The sequence below is a fragment of the Pristis pectinata genome, chromosome 15 (genome assembly GCF_009764475.1).
Source record: "Pristis pectinata isolate sPriPec2 chromosome 15, sPriPec2.1.pri, whole genome shotgun sequence".
Taxonomy (NCBI): Eukaryota; Metazoa; Chordata; class Chondrichthyes; order Rhinopristiformes; family Pristidae; genus Pristis; species Pristis pectinata.
In genome coordinates this window covers 9,479,343-9,505,501 of record NC_067419.1, presented here as the reverse complement: position 1 = coordinate 9,505,501, position 26,159 = coordinate 9,479,343, and the positions used below count along the sequence as shown (strand labels likewise).

The following is a 26,159-nucleotide window of genomic DNA, read 5'->3' as shown; positions in this document are numbered from 1 at the left end:
AAGGGGCTTCAGACCATTCTAAGAGGTGCCGTTGAAATGCACACTTTCTTTCTAAACATGCAATCATCTCAGAAACAAATCAAGGAAGGCCCAAAAAGTGAAAGTCTAGAGCACATTTATTTTCCCATTTGTTTCTTTTTTCCAATACAAAATCAGTAAACTCTTACTGGTGATACAGAGCAACGAGGCATAGCAGATACCTTCCCATCTGGCTGCATGCCTTCCCATGCAAAGAGAAATCTCACATCCACATCACCAGTGCTCAGAATTAACTTTGTTCCACCAGTCTCATTAACAAGTCTCACAAAGGACACCCATTACCATGTCGAATCTGCCAAGATGTCCCGTGGACTGTTTCCTGGCTCCCGCCCCATCCCATAAGTAAACTGGGAGGAGAAAAAAAATTGATAGCTCCCAAAACAATTACTTTTCTTTTTAAAAGAGGCATTTTGCAAACAGCAGCTATTTTGAATAAGGAGTGAAAATTAGCCTCTCCCACACTGTAAGCAGTTCCCAGAGAAGCAGAATGAAATCTTGGAAGTGAGATATCCCAGTTAGTTAAAAACAGATTACTCCACAGCCAGTGAGTTTGCAGCGTTACAAATCAGCAGCAGAAAATACAGTGAGAGAATAAAACTCTTAAACAAACTGTTAGATTTTTGGAGATTTCTTCCCCTGGGCTTCAGACCCCAAACGCTCCATGTACCCAGAATACCCCATATTCACCCATATTTTTACAACAAGTAAACTAAAACATTAAAATGACATTCTTGATGGAATCCCAATGATTTCCTCCTGGGTGTTGCTTCAGCACTGACCAGGAGGTTAAATACAAAGAGAAAGCATTGGAGATGCTCAGCAGGTCTGTCAGTGTCCGTGGAGGGGGAAACAGAGCTAATATTTCAGGTTGATGACCCTTCATCAGAAATGGAAGAAGTTGGATATAAACAAGTTTTGTGAGGATTGTTGGTGGCTTGGGAGGTGAAAAGGGAAATGTTTGTGATGTGAAAGGGAAGAGATGTGACAAGAGGGTGAGAATGGGACAGGAAGTGATAATAGGTGAGGCAAATGGAAATGGAGATGGAAAAAGCTGAACCAACTGCAATTTACAATGAAATGTTATCACCTGAAATCATTAAATTTGGTGTTGAGTCTGAAAGGGAGTAAAGTGCTTAATCAGAAATTGAGTTGTTGATCCTCAAGCTTAGATTGAGCTTCATTGGTGCAGGAGGCCAAGGTCAGAGAGACTGGAGCGGTAGTGGAGCAGGGAAGTAAAGTAACAGGTGATCAGAAGTTTGAGTTGCACTTTGTGGATGCAACAGAAGTGCTTCAAGAATCAGTCACTCAGACTGGGTTTGGTCTTCCTGATGTTGCAGAGTTTGCACTGTGTACAATGCAGAAATTAATCTCCGTTTCAGCTAGGAAGAGTGTTGGGCACCCTGGACAATAGGTAATGAGGGGCAAAAGGACAGGAATTGCATCACCTGTAAGAAAAGATGCTGTGTGAAACTAAAGTGGTGTTAGGTGTGATCGAGGAGTGGACCACCGGTGTCCTGGAGGGACCAATCCCTTTGGGAAGCTGAAAGAGATGTGATTGATGGTGACATGATGCTGCGAGTGGTAAAAATGGCAAAGAATGATCCACTGAACATAAGAAGTAGAAGCAGGAGTAGGCCATTCAGGCTCTTGTACCTGCTCCACCATTCAATAAGATCATGTTGATCTTCTACCTCATTGAACACGGAGAAGGTTAATACAGCAGATTAATACAATAGATTCATATTTAATCATTGGAGACTGAAGGAAAACACTGCAGGGTTGGCAACCCTACCGCTAAATCCCATACACTCGATTGACAATATTTCACTTCATACACAAGGCAAACCGAGCTGCACTGGAGCAACCTAGAAGCCTGCAGTATTGACAAGTCAAAGCATATTTACAAAATACAACACAATATCTACAACAAAAAGAAGCTTAATTGAACTTGATGCAAGTTATGAAGGAAAGAAAATGGCAAACAAACAACGTTCTTGCAACCAAGAGTTTGTAATCCCAATTCATTTAATCCCTGTGTTTTACAACTAACACCCCACAAAGTATTTGGATAGAACAAAAAAAAATTACTTTTAGTTTAAAAAGAGAGGCCACACCTATAATTTTTTTCTTTCAATTTGGATCTTAGAAGGCAGTAAAACTAACGATAATAACAAGAAGAAATGGCAGGCAAATGCCATATTGAATTGTGGTGTGTGGCACCCTTGCGTTAGAATATTTGTGTAACAAGTGGCCAGGTTTAATTTACATAGAAAGGCATGTAAGGCTTTGAGAGGTTTAATGTGCTCATATCAATAGTGTGTGAATTGTGCCCATCAGTGTGGTGATATAAGAACTTTGCAGTTCTCTCATAATTGGATAAAGTATTCCCTCTTGTTATCTCCCTTGATAGAACAGGAACTACAACATTATGGTACAAACAAGAGGCTCGGTTACCATCCCAAAACATTCCATTTTAAGTCGTCCACTGGGATCCAATACAATCAACCCCCCTCCCTTTTTTTTGCTGTCCTGCAAAAAAGACACAAACAGTTGTTATACATTCAAAGAAAAGTCATTACCACCTTCACAACAATGTCCCACCGACATTGGCGAGCTCTAGAATACCAATCGAACACTGACGACAAAACGAGGTTCATTTTCAGTCACTGCACTGTGCACTTTATAAACAAATATTATACAGACCACTGTCATCACAGCATACACTCATCTATCTTAGGTGGCAGTGAGATACACGTTGTTCTCATGCACTATGTTAGCGCAAACCAAGAGGACACGAAGAAGTGGAATCCAACAAATGATGTGCCAAGTTGAATGCTATACACACAGTAGATGAACTTCTGTTCCAGATTAGTGTTCAATAATTCCCAATCCCTTCTCTCTTCAGCTTCATTCCCGAAAACTCATATTAGGTTTTCCCTCCTTTTATTTTGTTCATCTGTACACTCTGAATATTTAGGCACTAACTTCCAATCATTCCTTTATTTCTGAACGTGCATGTAATGACAAGTCAGGAGATAAAGTGTAAATGGATAAACTCTACGATTTATTGGTGCATGGGGTGTTGGATGATTCCACAGCCTCCCCTTGTGTTAGACAAAGGAGTTCATGGCATTGACTGGGGATGGGGCTTCGGAGCTCTCGTTGCCCTCCACCGTTTCCTTTTCCTTCTTCCCGCTGTACTGTCCAATAAAAGAGCCATCTTCGTTGAACTGCCCTTCCCCACCTTCACCGTAGTCAACCAAGCTGTCATCACTCACGCCCTTCTTAACCGTCCCGTCAGAAGGTGTCCGGCTACCTTTAAGTGGTTTATGGTCCTCTGTGTCACTGGAAAGGAGGATGACATTTAATAGAAGTGCAAGTCTTCAAATGTGAACAAAACGCATGGCAAAGTCAATATATGCGCTAGCAGCCATATGCATTACCAGTCAACCATCTGAATGAACTGGGAAGTTGTTCTAATAAGGCATACTCCACTGCATTACATAACATCCTCAGTGCAAAGGGTTACCGTACATCATCGAGTCTGATTAATCTCATATCTCACTTCATTTACAAGCAACTGTTTATAATTCCAATTCAAAATATTTTAAAGATAGGAAGGAATCATGGAAATGAGTGAGCAGCTCATGGAGTGACATGTTCCGCTATCAAGGGGATGACGGCAGGATTGATCAAGTGGAGAATGATGTTTGTCAGATCCTTTTCTAGCCCAGGGTAAACCTACAGCTGTGGATACATTACTACTGAATGGCCATTTTAATGGTCATTGCAAAAACTAACATTTCCATTTGGTTTGGTTAATTACTGTCCTGTTCGGTGCTTACAAATGACATTGCAGGTCAACTGAGATGCAAGGTAGGAACAATTCAAGATACACAGATACATTTTGGACCTTTGGGCTGGAAAAGGGATGATGCTAGTTGGAAGTTAGTTTGCAGGAAAAGTCATCAGCAAATGGGTTATATGAAAGTGGGAAAGAAAATGTTTTGAAACAGAGAGTTTGTTTCCAGCTCATTCAATGAAGTGGAGAGGTTAAGCAAATGTTGCAGGGGAATTCGAGTCATTTGGTGTTACTTAAGGCATGCCAGACTTTCAGTTTCCTCCTTACCTTTCCAGAGACCTACATTTTCCATTATAGAATGCAGAAAAACAAATGAAAACAGTCAGAAGAAGCAGCAAGCTCAGTCTGTTGTCAGCTGTGCAAAGTTCTTGGACAACTGGCCCACTTTTTTTAATAGGAGAGCACATCTAAAAGCTGCATTAGTAACAGTGAAGAAAAGAAACCAATGGAAGCCAAACACATTTGAATGCAAGACTTGCTATCCCACAGAGCTGCCTGGTGTTGCTGCATAGACAGTGGAGGAAAACCTCAATGTTGTGCCCAAAGGTGTCACCAAGAAAGAATTCAGGGACCCCCCCCCCCCCCAACAAATTTGCAAGAGATTTCATGCAGGTTTTTCCATGAATCCTGACACCCTCCAACCAAGGACAATTCTTCCCATTGTGTGCACAATGAGGTGGGAACCTGCCAATTTAGCTTGAACTAGTTCTATGGTGCTATAAAACATGCAGGTAATGCATCAGTGATAATGTCATGCAGAAGCAAAATTCAAGGAAGGCTTGGCTACCATCAGAAGCAGGAAGCTGAATTTGATGTATTGAATTTCTTCAACCATACTCTGTACTCTTTTGAAAAAATACTTGCATTAGTATAGCATTCCTTAAGAACCAAAGCACTGTACAGTGTCACAGAGAGATACAGCATGGAAACAGGCCCTTCGGCCCACTTGAGTCCGTACTGGCCATCAACCACCCATTTACACCAATCCTATATTAATCCCATTTTTTGTGCTCTGCATATTCTCACCAGTCCCTCCCAGATTCTACCACTCACTTACACATTAGGGACAATTTACAGCAGCCTATTAACCTACCACCTTACATATCTTTGGGATGCAGGAGGAAACTGGAACATCTGGAGGAAACCTGTGCAGTCACAGGGAGAACGTGCAACCTCCACACAGACAGCACCGGAGGTCGGGATTGAACCTGGCTTTCTGATGCTGGGCCACCTTTTTGAAGTTTACTCATTGTTGCGTAATGGGAATCACAGCAACCAATTCTCACACAACAAAGTCACACAAGCAACGTGATAACGACAAAATTATCAGTTTCAGTGACGTTGGTTTTTGAGGATATTAAAACCAATCAATGTCCATTCAATTGGATGGATAAGCTACCAAATAACGTTCTGGATTCAAACTGATTTTGAAGGGAAACTGATTCCAAATCCCAGGAAGTAACAGGGAAAGTGAAGGACAATGAGCATTAGGTGGATGGAGGCAAGAGAATGAAAGACAAGCACTTGAGCAGAAGAAAGAAAGAATCCTTTGCTTATTGAGATGTTACTTCCCCAAATGGAGCCAGCCTCTGATGAAGCACAAAACATCAGACCAAAGAAGCCCAGGTCTCAGCTCCTGTGTTGAGCTGGTTGATCCAAGCCATGATGCGTTGGGGTACATATTGACTTCATGTCAAGTGAACTTCCCAGAAGTGGGAGGCGTGCAGGTGGGGTGGGGTGGGAGGGAACATACCCAGCTGTGACGTCTACTGATATTGTGCCATCTGCCAACAAGGCCCTCTCACGATCGCACTTGAAGCATATGCGACTGGGTGAGCTGCCCTGTGGAAATATTCCCCCACAACCCTTGACCAGGAGTCAGGGCAACCAGAGGATGAGGGAATTAGGGCTGACCCATGCAATGCTGACAACACTTCAGGAGCAAGCTCAGCATGTTTAGAGGTGCTAATAACTTTGGATAACCAGAGCTCTGCTCCTACTCTCTCATATTTTTTTGCCAATTACGTAACTGTTACATCAGCATTATTATTTTAATTTCCTGCTACCAATTTTATAATGTGGCTGGCTTGTTAAAGAGAATACACACTCAGTTAGAAATGAATATCTTTTGCTTCAGAGGATAGCATAGAAAAGGAGGAAATAAAAAAATGGGGAAAAATGTCAAACATCTAACATAAACAAAGAGAAGTTTTAGAGCACAGCTCAGGAGATTTCACTGGAAGCAACAATTAGAGTTCATTTTCTGCATTATCTCTCACGTTGGCGTGAACTCAGATTGTGGAGGAGTTCAGGAGGTTGCCACGGTGACTGAGGTACGTGGGCAAATGTGATGAACCAGGAAAGAAGCTCTCTAGTATAGGACCTTCCACGGGTGTTGGTTTTGATGCAAACTGGGCTATGCAAAAGCAAGGTGAAGAGTTCCCGCACTTTGGTGTAGGTATGTTTTGTAGAGGCCAGACAGGCAAAGGACAGCATATTGTCAAATGCACAAATAGGTTTTTCATTGCACCTGTGCACACATGTACTTGTGCATTAGACAATAAACTTGACTTTGACTTTCTTCTTGAAAGGTCTTTTGTGAACCAGTGTGTTTTTTAATGACAATCTGACGCATGCTTTTACTGACAAGAGGTTTTTATTTCAAAAATTCCTTTTAGTAACAAAATTCCAGTTGTCAAACTATCTATATGGCAGAATTCCAAAGTACATTAATTGGTGAAAAACATTTTCAAGATATGTTGTGATTGTGAAAGCACTATTGTCGAGGGATTTAGTTGCAGTTTTCCACGAATGAAAATCACTACTTCTCCAGAGCGAAATGTGACAGTGATCACTTCTGGGTCATTACGCATCTCTCCAGAAGTTCCATGCACTCAACCTTGCACCCCTGATGTGATCCACATCAGAGATGCATGGGATAAGGTTATAGGCATCCAACACTCTTTTGGGAGCATTGCGGGGGAACATGGACCATCTCATGCTGAGGTCTCCTGGGACAATGTGGCCTTCCCAGGACTGGGTCGGACTCGGGTGCCTGCAGGAAAGATCACCCCAGTCAGTTGCACTGCTTTCTCCCTGCCCTGCACCTTCCCCCTCACCACTCCACCCACCCCTGAAATTGTTTCCCAGTTGAACAAGTGCCAGGGCTGGCAAATGATTCTGCTCCCCGCATTCCACCCCCCACTCCCCACCCCCCAATCCCATGCAGCCCACTGACTTTGCTGATTCTCAACTCCATCTTCATACAACATCCAAAATGCCTGATCTTTTCTCCCACCACCCACACTCCAATCTCCAACATCTCAAATGCTGGCCCTTGACCTACCCCAACTTCCTTCCAAAGAGTTGGGCTACGGTGCCCACTCCACACCTTAACATGGCACAAGGATGATTGTGCCAGTGGCCATTGAGCCCGGAGCCCACCATTGGACAGGAGCACTGGGCAGCTCCTTCTCAGTGCAAAGAACATACAAGTGACATTGTTTACAGAAGACCACCAAGCAAAATGATTGCACCCTTCCAGCACACACGTCACGATGCACCATTTCTGGCCTTATCTATGTGCAAACCTTTCTATAGTTTGTCTCCTATTCGTCACACCTCTGCAAACTAATCGTGTCCATGTCACCCATCTCCTGCAACTTTTAGCCAATGGCTACTAAACTGCTGACTATCCCATTCCAATGAAAGGTCAATGAAAGACTGACTTTGTCCTTCTCTTCCATCAGATGCTGCCTGACCTGATGGGTATTTCCAGAATTTTCTTGACATCTCACTCAGTTTTCCTTCCTGGCCCCATGCTCTTAACATTGCCAATACATCTCACTCAAGTGCTGTTCCCTCTCTTTGTCAGAGCTGCCAGCATCCCTCCTCTCCTCAAAAACCAACCCCTGGCTCCTTCCACTTGTGAGCTACCACCTGTTTCCACCTCCCCTTCCTCTCAGAAGTCCCCGAGCTTAGGTTGCCTCCTATAATCGTGGAGTTACCTTCATGACTTCATCATTCATTCAGTTTGTGCCCCACTGCTATGTCCAAATAGTTCTAATTCTGTGAGACCACATCATGGTCAATCTGTCTCTCCACTCTCCACTGTTGATCACACTGTTCTCCTTTAGTGCGTCTCCACCAGATGAGTGGGACAACATTCATAATCAAAGCCAAGCAATCCCCTGCAATGTCTCTTCCCCACTCCAGCACCATTGCCACAGGCACCTCCACATCTACATGAAGCCCATTGGCAACATTAACTGAAAATGGTGTGCAAAGTACCTTGATGTCCTGTCATCTACTTTGCTGTTACAACTCTCGAACACCACACTGTGGACGCTGTGGCAAGGCAAGGATTTTCAGGCAGAGATGGTTTGCAGACAGTCTACAATCACCCATGCTGAGCAAGGTCATTGAGAGCATCGCTTTGCTTTATACAGCATGGGAGCCGAGGTCACCAGGCATAGCAAGGCTAGGATGCAAGCAAAGAATTGCGAGGCACACACTAACTATTGGACAATTACTTTACCAACTCGAAGGTATTATTGGCCATTGACAAGTGGTTTCTATTGGTCATGAACACCTATATTAATGGAACATGATTGGTATTTTATGTGTGCAAATGAGGGATTCTAAGGTGCCCAAAGGTTTTAATTGGTCAATATCTGTTTAAAAAAGACAACAGTTTTGTTGAAACTTTAGAATAGTTTGGTGACAGGGGCCGGAGTGTTCTCCTTGTGCACAAGTAAATAAAGTGTGATTGAGAAACGAGTGCAAGTCATCAGAGTCCAGTCTATATCGGCGATTGCAACACTGTCTGTGAATTGTCAAACTCCAGCAATAGATGAGCAGAAAGTTCCGCCAACTAAATATGTGGAAGTCATTCCCCTCAGTCCCCGTTACAAGCACCCTTGCTACTGATTCCACTGTCTCCCAGATCAGACTGGTTTCAAACTTGATGTTACACTAATATGAATATCTGATCATATTTCCATACCATTACTCAAATTAATAATCACCAGGACATTACTATGATCCCACAGTGACATTACTTGGATTAGTAATTACTACATCTGATCTAATTTCCAAAGCCATTAGTCGGGGACTAGTAATTACTGGGATATTACCTGGACATAATTACTACCTCTTATTATATTCCCATACCATGCCAAGAATCACCCACTTCAACCTCCCTGGCATTGCCCGACTCAATTCCTGCCTCATTTCTCCTGTCACTGAAACCTTCACCCCCATCATTTGTTTTATCCAGAACGTACTTCACGCCAGCCACCGATGTTCTACCTTTTGGTAACTTAGCATCATTAAAACTCTATTTCTCAAACCCCGGTCCCACTCCAACCCAGTCCTTGCCTGGTGATGTGATAATATTGTCTCCAATCAAGCATTGCCTTAATTCTTACTTTTTTTGTAAGGCCCTTTATGACCTTGCCCTTCGTTATCTCTGCAATCACTTCAAGCCATACAATCTTGAGATCTTTGTAATAAAAACAGAAAGTGCTGCTCACACTCAGCAGATCAGGCAGAAGCTGTGAAAAGAGAAACAGTCAACGTTTTGGGTGTGCAACCCATCGTCAGAATTGCAGATCTTTCTGCTGCTCCAGTTCTAACTTCTTGAGCATCATTGCTACTTATCACACCACCAGTGTTGTTTGTACCCTCAGCCATCAAAGCCCCAGGCTTTGGAACTTCTTCCTCAAACCTACGCCCACTCCGCCAACTCTCCTTCAAAATGGCCCTTCAAACTTACTGTGCATTTCCCACACTGCAACAGTGACAACAAAAATACATAATTGGCTATAAATTTCTTTGAGATGACCTGAGACCCTGGAAGGATTTATGGAAACGCAAATCTTTCTTTTCTTTAACCTTATTTACTAAGTGTACAGTCAACGTCCCTGAAATCACTTCATTTTGGCTTGACATAATGCTCAAGTGAGGCACTTTGGGCCATTTTGTTAAAGGTGCTATGTAAATGCCAATTGCTGTTGTTCTTTTCTTTTCTCTCACTGACCCCTTGCCACCTGTTTTGCAACGTGAACCCATGTGGTTCATGGCCACTCAGGCTTATTTCATATGGTCTCTTGCAACCAGATCTAAAAGTCCAGAAAAGTCCATCTGTTCAAAATGACAGAGAGTATGATATGTTTATTGGATGTGCTGGTGACACCCAGTGTGGAGTGTTGTGGAACTATGCCACTCTCCTCACCTTCACAGTGGCTTGCCCTCCTGAGAGATCCTGTCTACTTTTGTCCAGGGACATGTGCAGGAATTTAACTGTGCTAACTTTAGAGGGGCTGGTATTTTTGTCCTGAACATTATGAGGTCAACATGTGAACACGTCCGTAACAGTGCTACACAGTGGCGCAACCAGTAGAGCTGGTGCCTCACAGCTCCAGCGTCCTGGATTCAATCCTGACCTCTTGTGTTGAGTTTACACGTTCACCCTGTGACTGCATGGGCTTTCCTCCCATATCCCAAAGCTGTGTGGGTTGGTGGGTTGGCTTAATTGACCACTGTAAATCACCCTTCGTATCGGTGGCTGGTAGAATTGATGGGAATGTAGGGAGAATAGGTTTCAGGGAAAATTGGTGGGGAATGGGATTGCTCTGTCAGTCGGCATAGACTCGATGGGCAGCACAGCCTCCCTTCTTTGTTGTAAAGGATATAATCTCATGTTTCTTCGGACAGCTGCTGTGGCCCTACTTACCTTGGTATCCACACCCATCACCCCTACTTTGTGCACGGCCCTGATGTTACCCAGTTGGAACCCCAAGAACCCGTGAGACATCTGGATGTTTGGCCAAACCAAACTGTTCAGCAGTAACTTTGAAATGTGTTGCCCAGCAATATATCATTTGCACACGTGCTTTGTACAGCCAGGGTCCGACCTTTTTATTCCTGCAACTTTATAGTCTCTCTTCCTCCCCCCAACTTTCTCTCAGCTCCACACTGGCACTCAACTTGCACACAGTTTTGAAGCCTGCAAATTTACTTAGGGTGTAATTCAGAGAACTGATGCAGGTCAGTGTGTCTAAGGTACTGAAAGGTCTATCAACCACATCACAAAATACATTCCTTGCTGAACAACAGAGAAGATCAAGGTTGCTGCAAAGCATTGGGTAAAGGCATTTATTGATGACCTTGAGCACACATCAGCTACATTGTAATCACTGCTGAAGATGAAGGTAAAACAACAGCTCTTTGTTATTCGAATGTCATAACACAGCCTCGTCAGTGCACACCAGTTATCTATCGGAAGGAAACTAAAGAAAATAAAAATATCAATTTTGCATTTTCCTCACCAGATTTCCCTCCTTCTCCCCTCTTTTTATGTGCCCTCTCTTTGTTTCCCTTTGTCCCTCTTCCAACACTTGCCCCTCAGAGGTGGTACCTCCTGCTGGGGTAGGTCCTACCAAGGCCTTGTTCCCATGCATGGCTGAACACTGGCTGAGGGCCAATGATTTGAAGAGGAGAGAGTGAAGTACGTGAGAAGGGAGGTGAATTAGTGAGTGGCCAAGGGGAGGGGGAGACAAAATAAATCAGCCTAAGAGAACAGCAAGGACCGTGCACCAGACAGGCTCTAACAGATGGAATTTAAAGGTATGTAAATCATTATTCAGACTGGCAAAATTGTGAAGGGAAATGTTTTATTCATTTTGAATTGTAATTGACAAGAAACTATTTTTGGTAATTTCAATTTAAAGGAACACTTACTATTTATAGCCTCATTTGAAGCTGGGTAGGACTACATTGTTAAGTGAAATATATAGACTCCATTTGAACAGCTGAGGTTATAATTCTCAGTCAGTTCCCTTTCTTCATTGTGGCACAGTGGCTCAGCTAGTAGAGCCACAGCCTCACAGCCCCAGCAACCCAGGTTCAATCTTGACCCCGGGTGCAGCCTGTGTAGAGTTTTCATGTTCTCCATGTGACTGTGTGGACTTTGGGTGCTCCAGCTTCCACCCGTGTCCCAAAAACATGTGGGTTGGTGGGTTAACTGGCCAGTGTAAATTGCCCCTAGTGTGCAGGTGAGTGTTGGAACCTGTGGGGCAGTTGATGAGAATGTGGGGAGAACAAAAAATGGAATTGATGTAAGATTCATGTAAATGGGAGGTTGATGGTTGGCATGAATCAGTGGGCTGAAGGGCCTGTTTCCATGCTGTACAACTCCATGACATAATTGCATTTAATGATTGTTGAAATAAATTTCCAGAGATTAAAATCCCCTACTCCAAACACTCGTGCTGTACCCGTCCAGCTGGTCATTCTAATTTTGGTGTCCCTTTCCAAGATAGGTCAGTGGTCACATGGTTGCATAGTATGGAACAGGCCAGCAAGTTGTCAGTGCGTCTCCAGATCTGTACAGAGTGAACTGATCTCATATAATAGCACACCTCAGCTAATAACACTAAAGCATAGATTTAAATTAATTGGTAGAAGCATGAGCGAGGAGAAGACGAATATGGTTTCACCCATTCAAGGGTCTGGATTCACCACCTGAAGGGCAGAAACTCTCACCAATATTTACACATTCCTTAAGTATGTACTTGAAAAGCCAGGATGTGTAGGACTATGGACCAAGAGCTGGAAGACGGGATTAAGCTGCAGAGCTCTTTTTTCACCAACACAGACATGATGGGCCTTGTCCTGTGTCATACTTCTTCTCTGATCCCACAACACATCTAGGAGGCCTGGGCCGAACTGTAATGAGAAGTGTGCTAAGTCCAGGCCGAGCAATGATGGTCAACGTGACTGCTCGATAATACAACTGGTTGGATGAAAGGAGAGAGAGAGGCGTGGGGAGGCGGAGGGGGTGGGAGGGAGTGGAAGTGGGCCGGGGTGGAGAGTGGGCAATACTGAAAGATTGGTTGTTACTCCTTGTGGAAGAGGAAATGAAAGGGGTAGAGCCACACTGAGGTTGTTACGGGGCTGGCATGTCTTGGTTCCATGGTGGGATTTGAACTCATCTCCCTGGTTCACTAACATGGTTCAGGGAAGGAAATCTGGCATTCTTGCCCAGCCCAGCCCTTGTGTTGCTGCCCCTGCAGTAAGGTGCAAGTGAAGGGTGGGCAACAAATGCTGGACCGGGCCACATCCCGTGAACGTCCCAGCAATCAGGCCTGTTCCACAACACCATCCTCTCCTTCATCTCTTTGAAATTAAGTGAGCTGCCATTTGAACATGTTTCTTTGTTAAGCTTTAAACACTGGAGGAAGAAAAAGATGATCGTGGCACACTTGGCAAGAGGATCCATAACCTCAACTATCCTTACGTCAGGCTATCTGTCCAGTGGGAAAGCATCTCCCACCAGTCTGAACAAATTACTCTGTCTAACACTGCAAGTATCAAATAACAGGAGCTGGCCCTACACACCCCACCTATAAATTTAAACAGAGCATTTGGGTTAGGTTGGGAAGGGTAATGCCTCATGCCACAGCTGGTTCGAGAAACAGAACGCCATTTGGCCCCTTCAGTTTGTTCTGCTGATCCTAGCCAAACTATTTACCTGATTTGACTTCATATCCCTTAACAAGCTCAACTGGACAAAGAGGTTAACTGGGTGGCAAGTGGTGTGGCAGTTAGTGTTGCTGCGTCACAGTTCTGGGGGCCAAAGTTCAATCTTGGCCTCCAATGCTGTCTTTGTGGAGTTTGCACATTCTCCCTGTTACTCCACAGATTAACCCTGGGTGCTCAGGTTTCCTCCCGCTACCCTGACATGAGTGGGCTGGTTGGTTAATTGGCTGCTGTACAATACTTCTGGGGCAGATGAGCATGTGAAAGAGAAAGGGTTACTCAGAAATAAATGTGGATTGGGATTGGTCAGAGAGCTAGCACAGACCAGGTGAACTGAATGGGCTCCTGCTGTGTCGTGAAAAATATGAAATTGGTCTCCACAGCTTTTTGAGTTGAAGGTTTGATGTCTGCCAACCCTTGTGTTATGAAGCATTTAACAACTTGGCATTAATATTAAGGTTATGCTCTTGTTCTGGCCTTTCTATAGGAGGAAATAATTCCCCTTAATTTACAAAACTGAATCCTTCAAGCACCTTGAGCACTCCGTCAGATCAGCCCTCAATTTTCCATTCACAAGGCAATACAAGCCTACTCTATTTAACCCTTTCAGTACCATTCTGCTGAATCTGCATTGCTTCTCCTACAAACTGAACATAATCTTTCTGTGGTACAGTGTCCCAGAACTAAATGCAGGATCCAGATGGGGTGTAACTCAAGCTCTGTATAATGTAACTTCTTCCAACTCTGTATTCCAGCCTTCTTGAGGTCAAGGCCACCATTATATTCATCTTTTGTTGATCGTTTTCAGCTTTCTGCTGGTAACTTCAGTGCACGAACCCTTAAATCTCTCTGGCCCTCCATATTCTATTGTTCCCAGGTGTAAAGTGGACGAAATCACATTTCCCTATGTTATCCTTTTGATCAAGAAAAAACATTAATTCTGGACCTCCTCAATGATTTCATTAAAGAAATTGCTGGAAGAATACCAGGTTCAATGCAGAAGCAAGCCTGAACTGAATAATCTGGTGTGGGATTGAAATCAGTCTCAATGCTTCTGGTTTAAGGAGGGGAGGCAAATCACCCATCACATTCCAATGCCACTGTAGTCGAATAGCCTTTAGACAGTGTGTGACTTCACAAGTAAAGTGTGGTCATCTGGGTGAGTTACTGGAGACTGAGCAATGACCGTGGAACTGTGCTGCAGACAGCAGCCAACACCTTGGAACCAATGACGAGAGGGCAGAAAATCTGGGGGAGAAGAAGTGCTGGAGAGAAAGAAACCAGTTGCCCTCTGTGCGTCTGTGTTTTGTATTCTATTCATTCTATTTTGCAAACTGCAGGAGATGAAAAGTGTTGAAAACAAGCTCATGCTCTGCAAGAAATGTGAGAATCAGTTCTCAGAGGTTTAATCAATAACAGCAGAATCAAGTTAGAGGTCCAACATCTTTAGTTTAGTTTCAGCTTTTGAGACAAGCGACATTATTAGCAAAAAACACAATCCACTATCTTAGCAGAAGCACAGTTACCTTTTATTTCCATCAGGGTGCAACAATTTTCACGTTTATTTTAAATCATTCCCTTGCCCCCCCACTCACTCTCTCTCCTTTCTGAATTTGTTGGGGTTTGACCCCACAGTCACTGATATCTCAGTACAATCCCACTCATCTGATCAGTCTGGAGGGGAGTACTGTGGGGGCCATCACAGGTAGGCTCATCCCCCAGGACAACAACCTAGGGTGGATGCGTTGGCTCATTCTTCTCTGTCCCAAACCCACCAAGGTTGTTCACTGGGAACTAAATCTGGAGACCCACATCAGGCTTTGGAGTGGGACTATCCTTCGACTCAGTGAAAACGTAACAGGTAAAAAGCTGGAAGAAATTTTACATCTTTTCTTGATGCTGTTGCAATTTCCTCCTCATGAGCCTCCAGTTGCCTTGAACTGAAAACAGCATTGGGGTCTTTGTGTCATGCTCAAAGCAAGTGGCCCTACCTGAAACCACATCGCCGATAATGGCAACAGAGTCCGCTAATTCATAATCAGTTGCACCCTAAAGTTTTGTAGAAATAGCAAGGCAATGTAAATGGATAGCAACAAAGAGCTAATTATACAAAACAGGGGGTACATTATATACATATATAGATCTCTGCGAATAAATAGAGAATGTACATCAACTTCATAAAGCTCATACAGTTAAGATATCTTACAAAATGGGAAAGAAATTCGTACAGGTAGAATCATGATTACAAGAACGCATAAGGCTTCAATATCACAATATTGCTTTGACACTGTTTTGGAGATAATGCACATCACTGTGTATTAAAAGGACATGGTTTTGTGAACAATGATCAGCCAAACTGTTTTTATTAAAGTTGTCAAACGCACAACGTGCGGCCATCAGCAAGTGCCAAGAGCATGATCCAATGCCATAGAATTCTTCTCTCCCTAGATACAAAAGCAGAGACCCCGCTCACTTTTTAAAGACGCCCTTTTCCCTGAAGGAGTGTGAACTAGAGCCTCCTATTTTAGGACGGTGGTGAGAGTATCTCCAACCTCCCCCCAACCTTTGAGAGATGCATCATCCCCCCCCCTTTTGTCAGAGCCCAACACTGCAATCAAGGCTGCTATAGGGGAAAATATAGGAGACTCTTGCCCTTGCTCACACTGTAGGTAGAAAATGCACCAAGTGTTTGGGTGCCAGTGGATCCGTTCCGGACAGTGGGATGGGACTTAGATCCCATGCAGCTAAATAACATGCTGCCACTTTCTGTCAGAGCACTCCATTGGGTGAGGTGTCAGAAGTGCACCCCTTTTCAGTGAAGTCCCCACATTCCCTTGAAGTCCAGATTCATGATATGTATGCAGAATCCCCTCCCCTTTATGAATGCATCCAGCATCCCCCTTCTCTAATGGAACCCATCATCAATGTCAGTTTCCCACGGCACTACAGATCCTATCCGTGGCCACATGTGCTCCCATTCTCTGCCAGAATTCTCACTGGTGCTGGGATAGGATCCCACTGGGACAGGTTGTACTTCAACACCTCACCCAATGGAGTGCTCTGACAGAAAGCAAAAGCTGTGGAAGGAGTGTTAACTCTCATCAACAGAGTTTTAACATCCACCAAAACCATGACATGGGCTACCTAAAGGAGGTATTTCAACGCAAGATTCTTTTTTGGTTCCATCGCAACAAATCAACACTGAAATACTGTTCACTTATCGGGCTTCCAAGTTGGACTCTGAATGATGAGAAGGATGTTGAATGAACAACAACTAGACCGGAACAGCATGTCACAGAGTGAGTTGTCATTCCAGGGAGGAAGTGGGGCAGTGGGTCAGGGAGAGAGGAGTCACCGGGGAGGGGAGTGAAGGATCACTTTGCAGAGTGTGTGAGGGCAGTGTGTCAAGCAGTGTATCAGGGAGTTAAGGTTCACACTGGGAAGAGATGGAGGGTGATGTTTCAAGGTGGGAAGGGTCGCCTCGCGAAGAGAGTGGGTATGGTGTGTTGGGGAGTAAGAGGTCACTCCTGAGAGGGATAAAATAAGGGTGGTGTTTCAAGGAGTGAAAGGTCATTTTCATCAAGTTTCCTTTAAGTATATCTTGCAGATTTAAGAGATTTTAAATATTAGTTACATGGAGGGGCGGGGCTTAGAGGGATATGGGCCGAATGCAGGAAATTGGGACTAGATGGGTGAGCACCATGGTCAGCATGGACTCGTTGGGCCGAAGGGCCTGTATCTGCGCTGTATGACTCTGTGACTCTCTATTAGATTTTCACTGAGGTGGAAAGATATTTGGCTGTAGAATTTGTTGTCTGCATGCAGTCAAAGCAGCATGGATTTTCATCTTGTTACAAAGTTGAACTGAAGCTGCTCAGCTTGAAAACCCCTAAGTTGCAATGATATCAGTTGAGCTGCCCCAGCCTCAGTTAATATCTGGAGCCTGCCTCTCAGTGGAAGAAAAATCAGTTGCCTCAGAGCCAACCTGCTCCAAAAGTGGCCAGAGGATGATCATTCAATGGCTGCTCTTCCCTCTGGTGTCCCCCAGGATTCTTTCTTCATCATTTCCCACAGCTCAACTACATGCTTGTCCTCAGCAAAATCATCCCAAAGCATGGTGCCAGTTTGCACGGGAGTGCTGACAATGCCTAGCTCGACCCCACCTTTACACCTCTTGACCCTTCCACTCTCACAACATTGGGAGACTACTTGTCTGTTCAATCCTGGAGGATTAGAAATCCCCTCCCACTAAATACTGGGAGTGGAAAGACTGAAGCCATTGGATTGAATCCTCACGGCAGCCTCCTCTCCCTTGACGCTAACTCAATCCCTCCAAGGCTGATGAAGCTTCCCCGACCTGAAACATTAACTCTGCTTCCCTTCCCACTGATGTAGCCTGATCTGCCGCACGCTTCCACCATTTTATTTCAAGGCTGCGCCTGGCTGATTACAATCTAAGTCTCGTATTTCACCATGTAGGGAACTTTTGGCCACCATTTCTAACCTCCTCCATCACATCACCCCATTGCCTCATCTCGTCACTCGCCTGAAACTCTCGCCTGAGCCTTCGGAAACCGACTCAACTTGTCCAGGACACTCCTTGCCAAACTCCCACCTTCCACCCTCACGAGTTCTGCTGCCCTTTCCCTGACTTGCACTGAGATCCATTCAGCAATCACTCCTGTGTCCACTGCCCTGGATTGGCCCCGGGCAGAGAAGCACCTCAAATATAAATTTATCAACCTCAGTTTCAAGTCTCTCCATGGCCTTGCCCCTCCCAATCCCTGCAATCTGCTCCAGCCCTGCAACTCTCTGAGACTTCAGTGCTCCTCTCCTTCTTGCTGTCGAGCATTTCTGTCCACTGCTGCCGCTGAGATCTGAAGCTCTGGGGCCCCCTCCCAAAGTTTTCCTTCCTCTTTTATTACTTGTTCCTTCTTTAAGTAACTATTGCCTCTGCTCTAACATTTCCCATGCAGGTCTGTGACAAATCTTGTTTGATAATGCTCCTGTAAACTGCTTTGGGCTATTATATACTTATTGTTCGTGGAGCATAAAAGGAGTAATGATGTTGAGAATGCTGCAATGGATTATTTTACCAGAGACGGTTTGAGAAAAATCATTGCTGCTGTACTTACAGCCAAGAGAGGAGATGATTTGGGAGACATCAAAACCATCCATGATTTTGAACAAGTAAGGAGAAACTATATCTGGTGATCGAAGGGTTGGTACAAAAGTATATAAATTTAAGATTGCTGGCAAACAAGGGTGACATGAGGGATGTTTAACTTTATGCAGCAATTATAACTGTAAAAAGGAATTAGATAAATGATCAAAGGTGAAAGGATTGCAATGCTGTGGGAAAACAGCAGCGATAGGAGGGACTAATTGGAAAACTCTCCCAAAGGTACAGGCATCATGGGCCAAATGGCCTCCCTATGCTATGATTCTCTAAATCATCAGCTGTCTTCAATGTGCATACCTACAGCTGTGCATAGCCTAAGCAAGCCATGGATCCAGCTTTCTCTCAGCACATCACTGACTGCAGAGTGGCATGTTATCCATTAGGTATGATGTGCTCTGTTGTCCTGGAGTTGTGAGCATGGGACCCTTGCCCATTTGATTTGTGCTCCCTGTGGTTTTTCCTTCAATAGTCTAACACACACCTTTCCCAAGCTACCCAGCAAGCCAGGCACTGTGCCAGGTTTGATGCGATGCTTTGAGCAGCCGTCTGTGAGTCAGAACTCAAGCAAGTTTTAAACCTACTTTTGCTTTAAAGCTGCTCCATCTCATACACTGCCAGACAGTTGGATATGCTGGTCAAAACATAACGTCAATTAGCTTGTCACTGAACAGACAACTCTAAAACAGGAGCAGTGTGTTGAGGGAAGTGGGCTCATATAACTGCCAAGAGCAAAGGGCCTTTCCTGTTCCCTCAGGAAGCTTCCTCTTGCACTAACAGTACAGAAAATGGGAATCAGTTGTGGGTCACCTTGCCTGTTAATGTGGTTGGAGAAATTGTGGGGAAGTTTAACTGATGAGCTAAGGCAACTTTACACTGGGGGGGGGGGGGGGGGGGGGGGGAAGCAGCAAAAGGCAAACCTATACTTTTTGATAGCAGCAGCAGAAGTCCATTTCTCCTTGGGCTTGGAGGTGGCTGGTCACCATCACGTAACATGACCCCACTTCTGCTGGGCACTTAACAGGGGATGGGACAGGGTTGGGTAAAAGAAGCCTGCTTTAGTCAACATGCCATAATTAAAGTGTGGAATACTTAAACAAGAGAGAGCTCTTCTACCATTCAGTGGCTGACCTCTACCTTAAGTCCTGGTGGAGGGTCTCGGCCCACAACGTTGCCTATCCCTTTCCCTCCACAGATGCTGCTCGACCCGTTGAGATCCCCCTGAAGCTTGTTTTTTTGCTCCAGATTCCAGCATCTGCAGTCATTTGTGTCTTTACCTCAACCCCCTTTACTTCATAATCTCTTGACATCCTTACCAGTCTGAAATTCTGCTTGCTCCTGCATCTGCACCCTTTTTATATTGGAGGGTGTCTCGAATTCCCGCCACTCTTGGTGAAAAGTAGTGCTGATTCTGCATCAGAGTCGCTTTGTACTCGACCACTCCACGATCTTGTGGGCTATCCACTCTAGTGAATCCATTTATCGCTTGAAACACCTCAGCTGATTCACAAAAATTGTCTAATTCTGACACTTTTCCATAAAGAGACTTACCACAGAAAGGTTTTGATAAATAAACACACACCTCCCTCTAGTCGGTCTCTTCATCAGCTACCATGCATCTCCCAGTGAAATTCCCCAGATAAAACTGAAACAGAAAATGCTAGAAAAGCTCAGCAGGTCATGCAGCACTTGCGGAAAGAGTCAATATTTCAGGTCTGAGTCCTTTCATCAACTCTTTATCGCTTTGACCCCTGCTTTCAAAACTCCAAAAACAACTCTCCTTTCAACAACACTCTCACCCTCTGCTTAAGCCCCTCACTACCCTTTGATTCCCCTCTTTTAGGAGCTGAACTTCAAGCCACTCTATGCTACTGTGATGAAGTCCACGTTACTGCACATCCACTGTGTCCTTTTCCTCAATTCCCAGCTCTAACAACGCAGAAGATGTGAAACAAAAACAGAAAATGCCAGAAATGCTCAGCAGGTCAGACAGCATCTGTGGTAGGAGAAACAGTTAACGTTTTAGATTCTCGACCCTCGTCAGTTCTGTTGAGTGTTTCCAGCATTTTGTTTCAGATTTCCAGCATCTGCAGTTTTTTTTGGTTTTCTGTTACATCAGGTGGGAACTTTTCTAACCACTGATTCCAGGCACAACAATCCACAAACCAACCTGTTCAAAATGTTGTTAAATGATTGGACATTATTTTCCCAAGAGCAAAACAATTGCATTGCTTTCAAAGTTCAGAGGCAGAAAGCAAGTTTGGTTAAAGTGCGAATATCCATGAGATTGGGATGTTAGGATCCACGAAAGATTTACAGGACCAGGCGGAAACTGTACAACTCCAAGTCCAGATTTTCCAAGAGGTGGGAAGAAATAAGGAATTGCAAAAAAAAGCCACAACCCCAATGCAGACTAATCACAGTTTCAAAGCTCACTACATTCGAAAGGTCCGGGACTAGGAATTCCGACCAGCTGGATAAATCTTCAATGAGACAGGACAGAGAGGCAGTTGACAGGGTAGAGGACAGGTGCTCACCTGTATTCACCGAAGGCTCCGTCATCCTCTTTCATGGGCTGAATCTCGGGATCTGCGTGAGCATCTTCCTTCTCCTTCACTGCAAATGTCAGCGGCAAAGAGAAGAGGAAGGTGTTACATGTGTGTGTGGTTTTCCGCAGAGAAAAGTGTTCGGTGCGGTGGCAAGGGAATGGTGGGAGAGCGGAATGCAGAAGAAAGATGGGGTTGGGGGGGAACAGGGAGGAGGGAAGTGGGAGGAGGGAGAGGGAGTATGATGGGTTGTGGAGTGAGGAGTGAGAGAACAGATGGTGAGGGGAACAGAGGTCGGAAGGGAACCAGGAAGGAGAGAGGAGGATGAGGGGGTGGAAGGGGGAAAAGAAATGTTGTGGAGAAAAGGGAATTCAGTGGGAGGGGAGGAAACAGATGGGGAAAGAAGCAAAGGGAGGAGAAAGAGGAATGAAGGAAAAGGGGTTGGGGAAATGGAGAAACGAAGAGGATAGGTAAGAAGAGGGAGGGGACAAGAGAAGGGGAAAGGAAAGAGGAAGTGTGCAAATGGAGAGGGCAAGCAAGAAAGAGGGATGAAGTGGAGAGAAGGGGACGGTAAGGGAAATGGAGGAAGGGAAGTAAATGAAGCGCGGTGCGATGGGAAACGGAGAGGGGGTGAGAATGGAAGGGAAAAAGGGGGAGAACCGGGAGCAGTGGATCAGAAGAAGGGCAGGAGAGTGACCAAGAGGAAAGCCCCAGACAGCATAATTGTGAAGTTGCCCCATAAGTAAAGGAAAATGAGAGTCGTAGAATTGTACAGCATAGAAACAGGCCCTTTGCCAATGTGTCTGTGCTGACCAGCATGCCTATCAAAACTAACCACACTTGCCTGCATTAATTCCATATTTTTCTATGCCCTGCTCACTCAGTTGCCTGTCCAGATGCCTCTTAAATGTTGCTACTGTTCCTGCCTCCACCACCTCCTCTGGCAGCCCATTCCAGATACCAATTACTCTGTCAGTGAAAGATTTACCTCTACGGTCTCCTTTAAATCTCCTCGCTCTAACCTCAAACCTATGCCCTCTAGTTTTAGAAACCCCTACCTTGGGTAAGAGACACTATCCCCCCCTCATAATGTTACATACCTCTATCATGTCACCTCTCAGCCTCCTTCAATCCAGGGAAAAGAGAACTAGCCTGTCCAATCTCTCCTCGTAACTCAAGCCCTCCATACTAGGTAACATCCTAGTGAATCTTTTCTGTACCATCTCTCGCTTAATCACACTCTTCCTATAGAGTGGTGACCAGAACTTCACTCCAAGTGTAGTCTAACCAACATTTTGTACAATTGTAACATGATGTTCCAACTCCTACACTCAATGCCTCGGCTGATGAAGGCAAGTATGCCATGTGCCTTCCTCACCACCCTGTTCTCCAGGGAACTATGTACTTGTACCTCAAGGTCTCTCTGCTCAACGACGTTCCCCAGGCCCTGCCATTCACTGTTTGTATCCAGCCTTGGTTTAACTTTCCAAAATGCATCACTTCGCACTTCTTTGAGTTAAATTCCATCTGCCATTCCCTTGCCTATTTTCCCAGTTGATCTATATCCTATTGTATCCTTAAACAACCTTCATGTGCAATGGTAGTTGGTTGAAAAAGATAGTTTAAAGTTACTCCTTTTTTTATGGGTCTAATCCTTTTGTGTCACTTGCTGGTGTTGCAAATTCCTTTCCACACTTTGCAGTGCTCATGTCCAAGTTACCACTCTTGTAGCATTGGAATTGGTATCGTAAGCAATTCCAGATCGATGCCAACTAAACTCCTGCTTTACTTGCTACATTCTCCAACCCACCTCAGCGAGGATGCCTTCAAATGTATCAGTGTAAAATTTAAGAGATAGATCTTCTCAGCTCGTTCCTCACGTAACATCTGAATAAGAGTCCTCGGCATCACGACCAAAGTCTAGCTAGCTCTTTGTTTGTAAACTTGAACAGAACTCTCCATGGTCTCTAAATACCTGTGTTGGCTGAAGATGTTCTTACCTGGGTATTTGCCTCCTTTATTCCTTTTGATGAAGCAGACAATCAGGAGGATCAGGATCAGAAGGGCGATGGCACACATCAAACCAATGAACCAACCCTGGGTGGCAATATCTACCTGACGGCTTGCCATGGCTGGTGTTGTTTATTTGAAAGAGAGAGTGAGAAAATACTGATTACAATGTGAATTAAAATGATTATTAGTGGAGAGAGCATCCCAAGGCACTTACATGTTAACTTCTTAGTTCATTGTATAATGGGAATTGGTAATTTTACATCAGCAAAAGACTATGATAACAGAATAGATAACATGTTGTCAATCACAACCACAGTGCTTGGGGATAATGAAAGCACCACAGAAGTATTTCATCTCAATTCATTGCCTTAAACCATACTACTTGCCTGTTTATAACTGAAGTAAGATGGTTGTTCATCATTTTTAAAGCCATTGCTACGTTGTGTTGCCTTTGGGTTATAGGTAAAGGGTATACCTATTGATTCAGTGCCTTGTTAATCATCTGTTGCCAAGGCGAGAAGGTATTTTATGGGAGGCTGAATTGAGATCAACCATTTCACAGCATCACCATTTGCTTTCTCCACAATGCCACATCTTTTATTTCCGCATTTCTCCAATTTTTTTTCTCTTTTGGAGGCACTGACTCCAGCTTGAGCACAGCCCAACAGGTGCTGCAACCAGGGCCATCCTGCAATGCACAGAGTGCTCACAGCTGTTCAACACTGGGCTGGGGAGAGGCAGCTACAGCAGCGCTCTGGAGCTCCTGGGTTGACCAAAACCTCACCATCCATTGTCAAACAGGGTTATCGAGCAGCAATCAGGAGCAGGAAATCGGACTGATCCAGGGTCCTCCTGGATTGTTCCTCCTGTGACCTATTCAGCCTTTGGGAGGATAATGCAGAGACCACAATGCAAAAAAGTTCAAGGGAAGTTCCTGCCCACTAGGTGTGACTGTTGAAGAAGATAACCAGGTTCTTAATCAATTAACAGGAACAATAAAACTGACCCGGTGAGAGATTCTAGCAGTCACAAAACTGTCTCTCCAATTCTCTGGAATTGGAAGAGAACAACCAGCTTATTGTTTTTGTGCCATATTTAACCATTTGCTACCATGACCTCAAAACTGCAAAAGGTCAAGATTGACAGATGTACAGTACCTTGAATCATACTGATCATACTGCAAAATAATTGTATTAACCTTCTGGATAACACATATGACACATTAAGTCGACACAGCTCATACTTTAGGGAGGAAGAATGATTTAGGTTCAGAGAGAAGTAATATTTAACCAGGAGATACTGAAGCATGGAGAAGCAACCAACAATATAATGAAGAATTTGCTTTCTTCAGAAACAAATTAAGTGCTCTGCAAACAGTTAGTTACATGGCAAATATTGTTCTTAGTGCTTTTACTTCTGCTGTCTTTTTCATAGATTTCATAAAATGGAGGCTTGCAAAAGACATGATTTCACTGAATATCCAACAATAACATCAATCAACTTTGCCTTGTCTTGCATTCTCATTGGTTTCATTCATGTGCCACTGCATTAAAATCTGGGCTCTGCTGATTATCTGTTGGAGGTAGGAGAGGGGGTCCTCTCCAATCTAATCAAAGTTCTATTGAATCATATGTCACAGGCAAAGCCACTGTACAAACGACAAAGCAACAGGCAAAGAATGAAGGTAAATAAAAGGACACACAGGATGAAGATTCGCAACCAAACAAGGAGCGTATCAGCAGTAAAGCATCTTGCAAGCGAACTGGACTTCAGTGCAGAGTGAACTTGCTTTATGTTAAAAATAAGCTACAAATGGGGATGGGCAACAGTGCACAGAGGCATACCTCTCTTGAGTCTCAATTCAAGGATTCATTACCCCCAACTGCATATTTAAAGAGCTGGAATACACAAAAAGTCCCACCAAATCTCTCATCCTTCAACATTTACTTGGACTCTAAATGCACAAGCTTCTGTTGAGTCTCAGACATCTCTCATGGATATGTGCCAGGTCTTGATGTTTGATGCAAAAGTCTTTCATCATTTCTCTGACCAAAACTAATGCTCACATTAGTAAATCCTTCAAATCATTTAACTTCCAAATGCACTTCAGAATTCAGGTGTTTAGCATCAGATGAGACAAGGGACCACAATGTTGTGTCAAACATGACACATCAAAATTGATAATGGACAGCAAATGGATTACAAAATAAGTCCAAAAGCAAAATGCTGCAGACATTGGAAATGGAAATAAAAACAGAAAATGCTGGAAACACTCAGCAGGTCAGCATCCATGGAGAGAGAAACAGAGTTAACATTACAGGTAGATGACTTTATAAGCTGACGATCTTTTATCAGACAATCATATATATTAGCCATGTTTCTTTTGCCACAGATGCTGCCCGATCTGCTGAGCATTTGCAGCATTTTCTGTTGGCATAGCACATAGATAAAGCTGACAGAGAAAGGGTTAAAGACACAGCATCCCTTTTTCTCTGTCTTGGCAATTGTCACTGTAACTTTTAGGAGATGCTGCTCTTCTGCAATATGTCTATAGCTGTTGTTCATTCCTGGATTGGGTAGCAGATACTACTTCTGCCCCACAGCTCCAACAACCCGGGTTCAATCCTCACCTCCTGTGCTGCCTGTGTGAAGTTTGCACATCCTCCCTGTAAACACGTGTGTTTCCTCCAGGTTCCTCTACATCCCAATGATGTGGAGATTGGTAGGTTTATTGGCCACTGTAAATTGCCCCTAGTGCAGGTGAATGATAGAACCTGGGGGAAGTTGATGGGACCATGGGGAGAATTGGTATTGGTGTTGGTTTATTATTGTCACTTGTACCGAGGTACAGTGAAAAACTTGTCTTGCATACTGATTGTACAGGTCAATTCATTACATAGTGCAGTTACATTGAGTTAGTACAAAGTGCATTGATGTAGTACAGGTATTTAAAAGAACATTATTAGTAATAGTTAGT

The 26,159-nt window shown here is 44.1% G+C and overlaps 1 protein-coding gene across 17 annotated transcripts in view; it reads right to left on the bottom strand.

Moving 5' to 3' along the window:
• Positions 1–98: 98 nt before the first annotated feature.
• Positions 99–26,159, bottom strand: part of nrcama (neuronal cell adhesion molecule a) — a 370,822-nt gene continuing 344,761 nt past the window's right edge. For all 17 annotated transcript variants that reach the window (XM_052029796.1, XM_052029800.1, XM_052029805.1 and 14 more), the window contains 3 exons: positions 23,170–23,301; positions 21,161–21,239; positions 99–3,384 (listed from right to left, as the gene is read on the bottom strand). In XM_052029796.1, the coding sequence (XP_051885756.1) occupies positions 3,150–3,384; positions 21,161–21,239; positions 23,170–23,301 (446 nt within the window). In that variant the 3' untranslated portion in view covers positions 99–3,149. The remainder of the gene's footprint in view (positions 3,385–21,160; positions 21,240–23,169; positions 23,302–26,159) is intronic.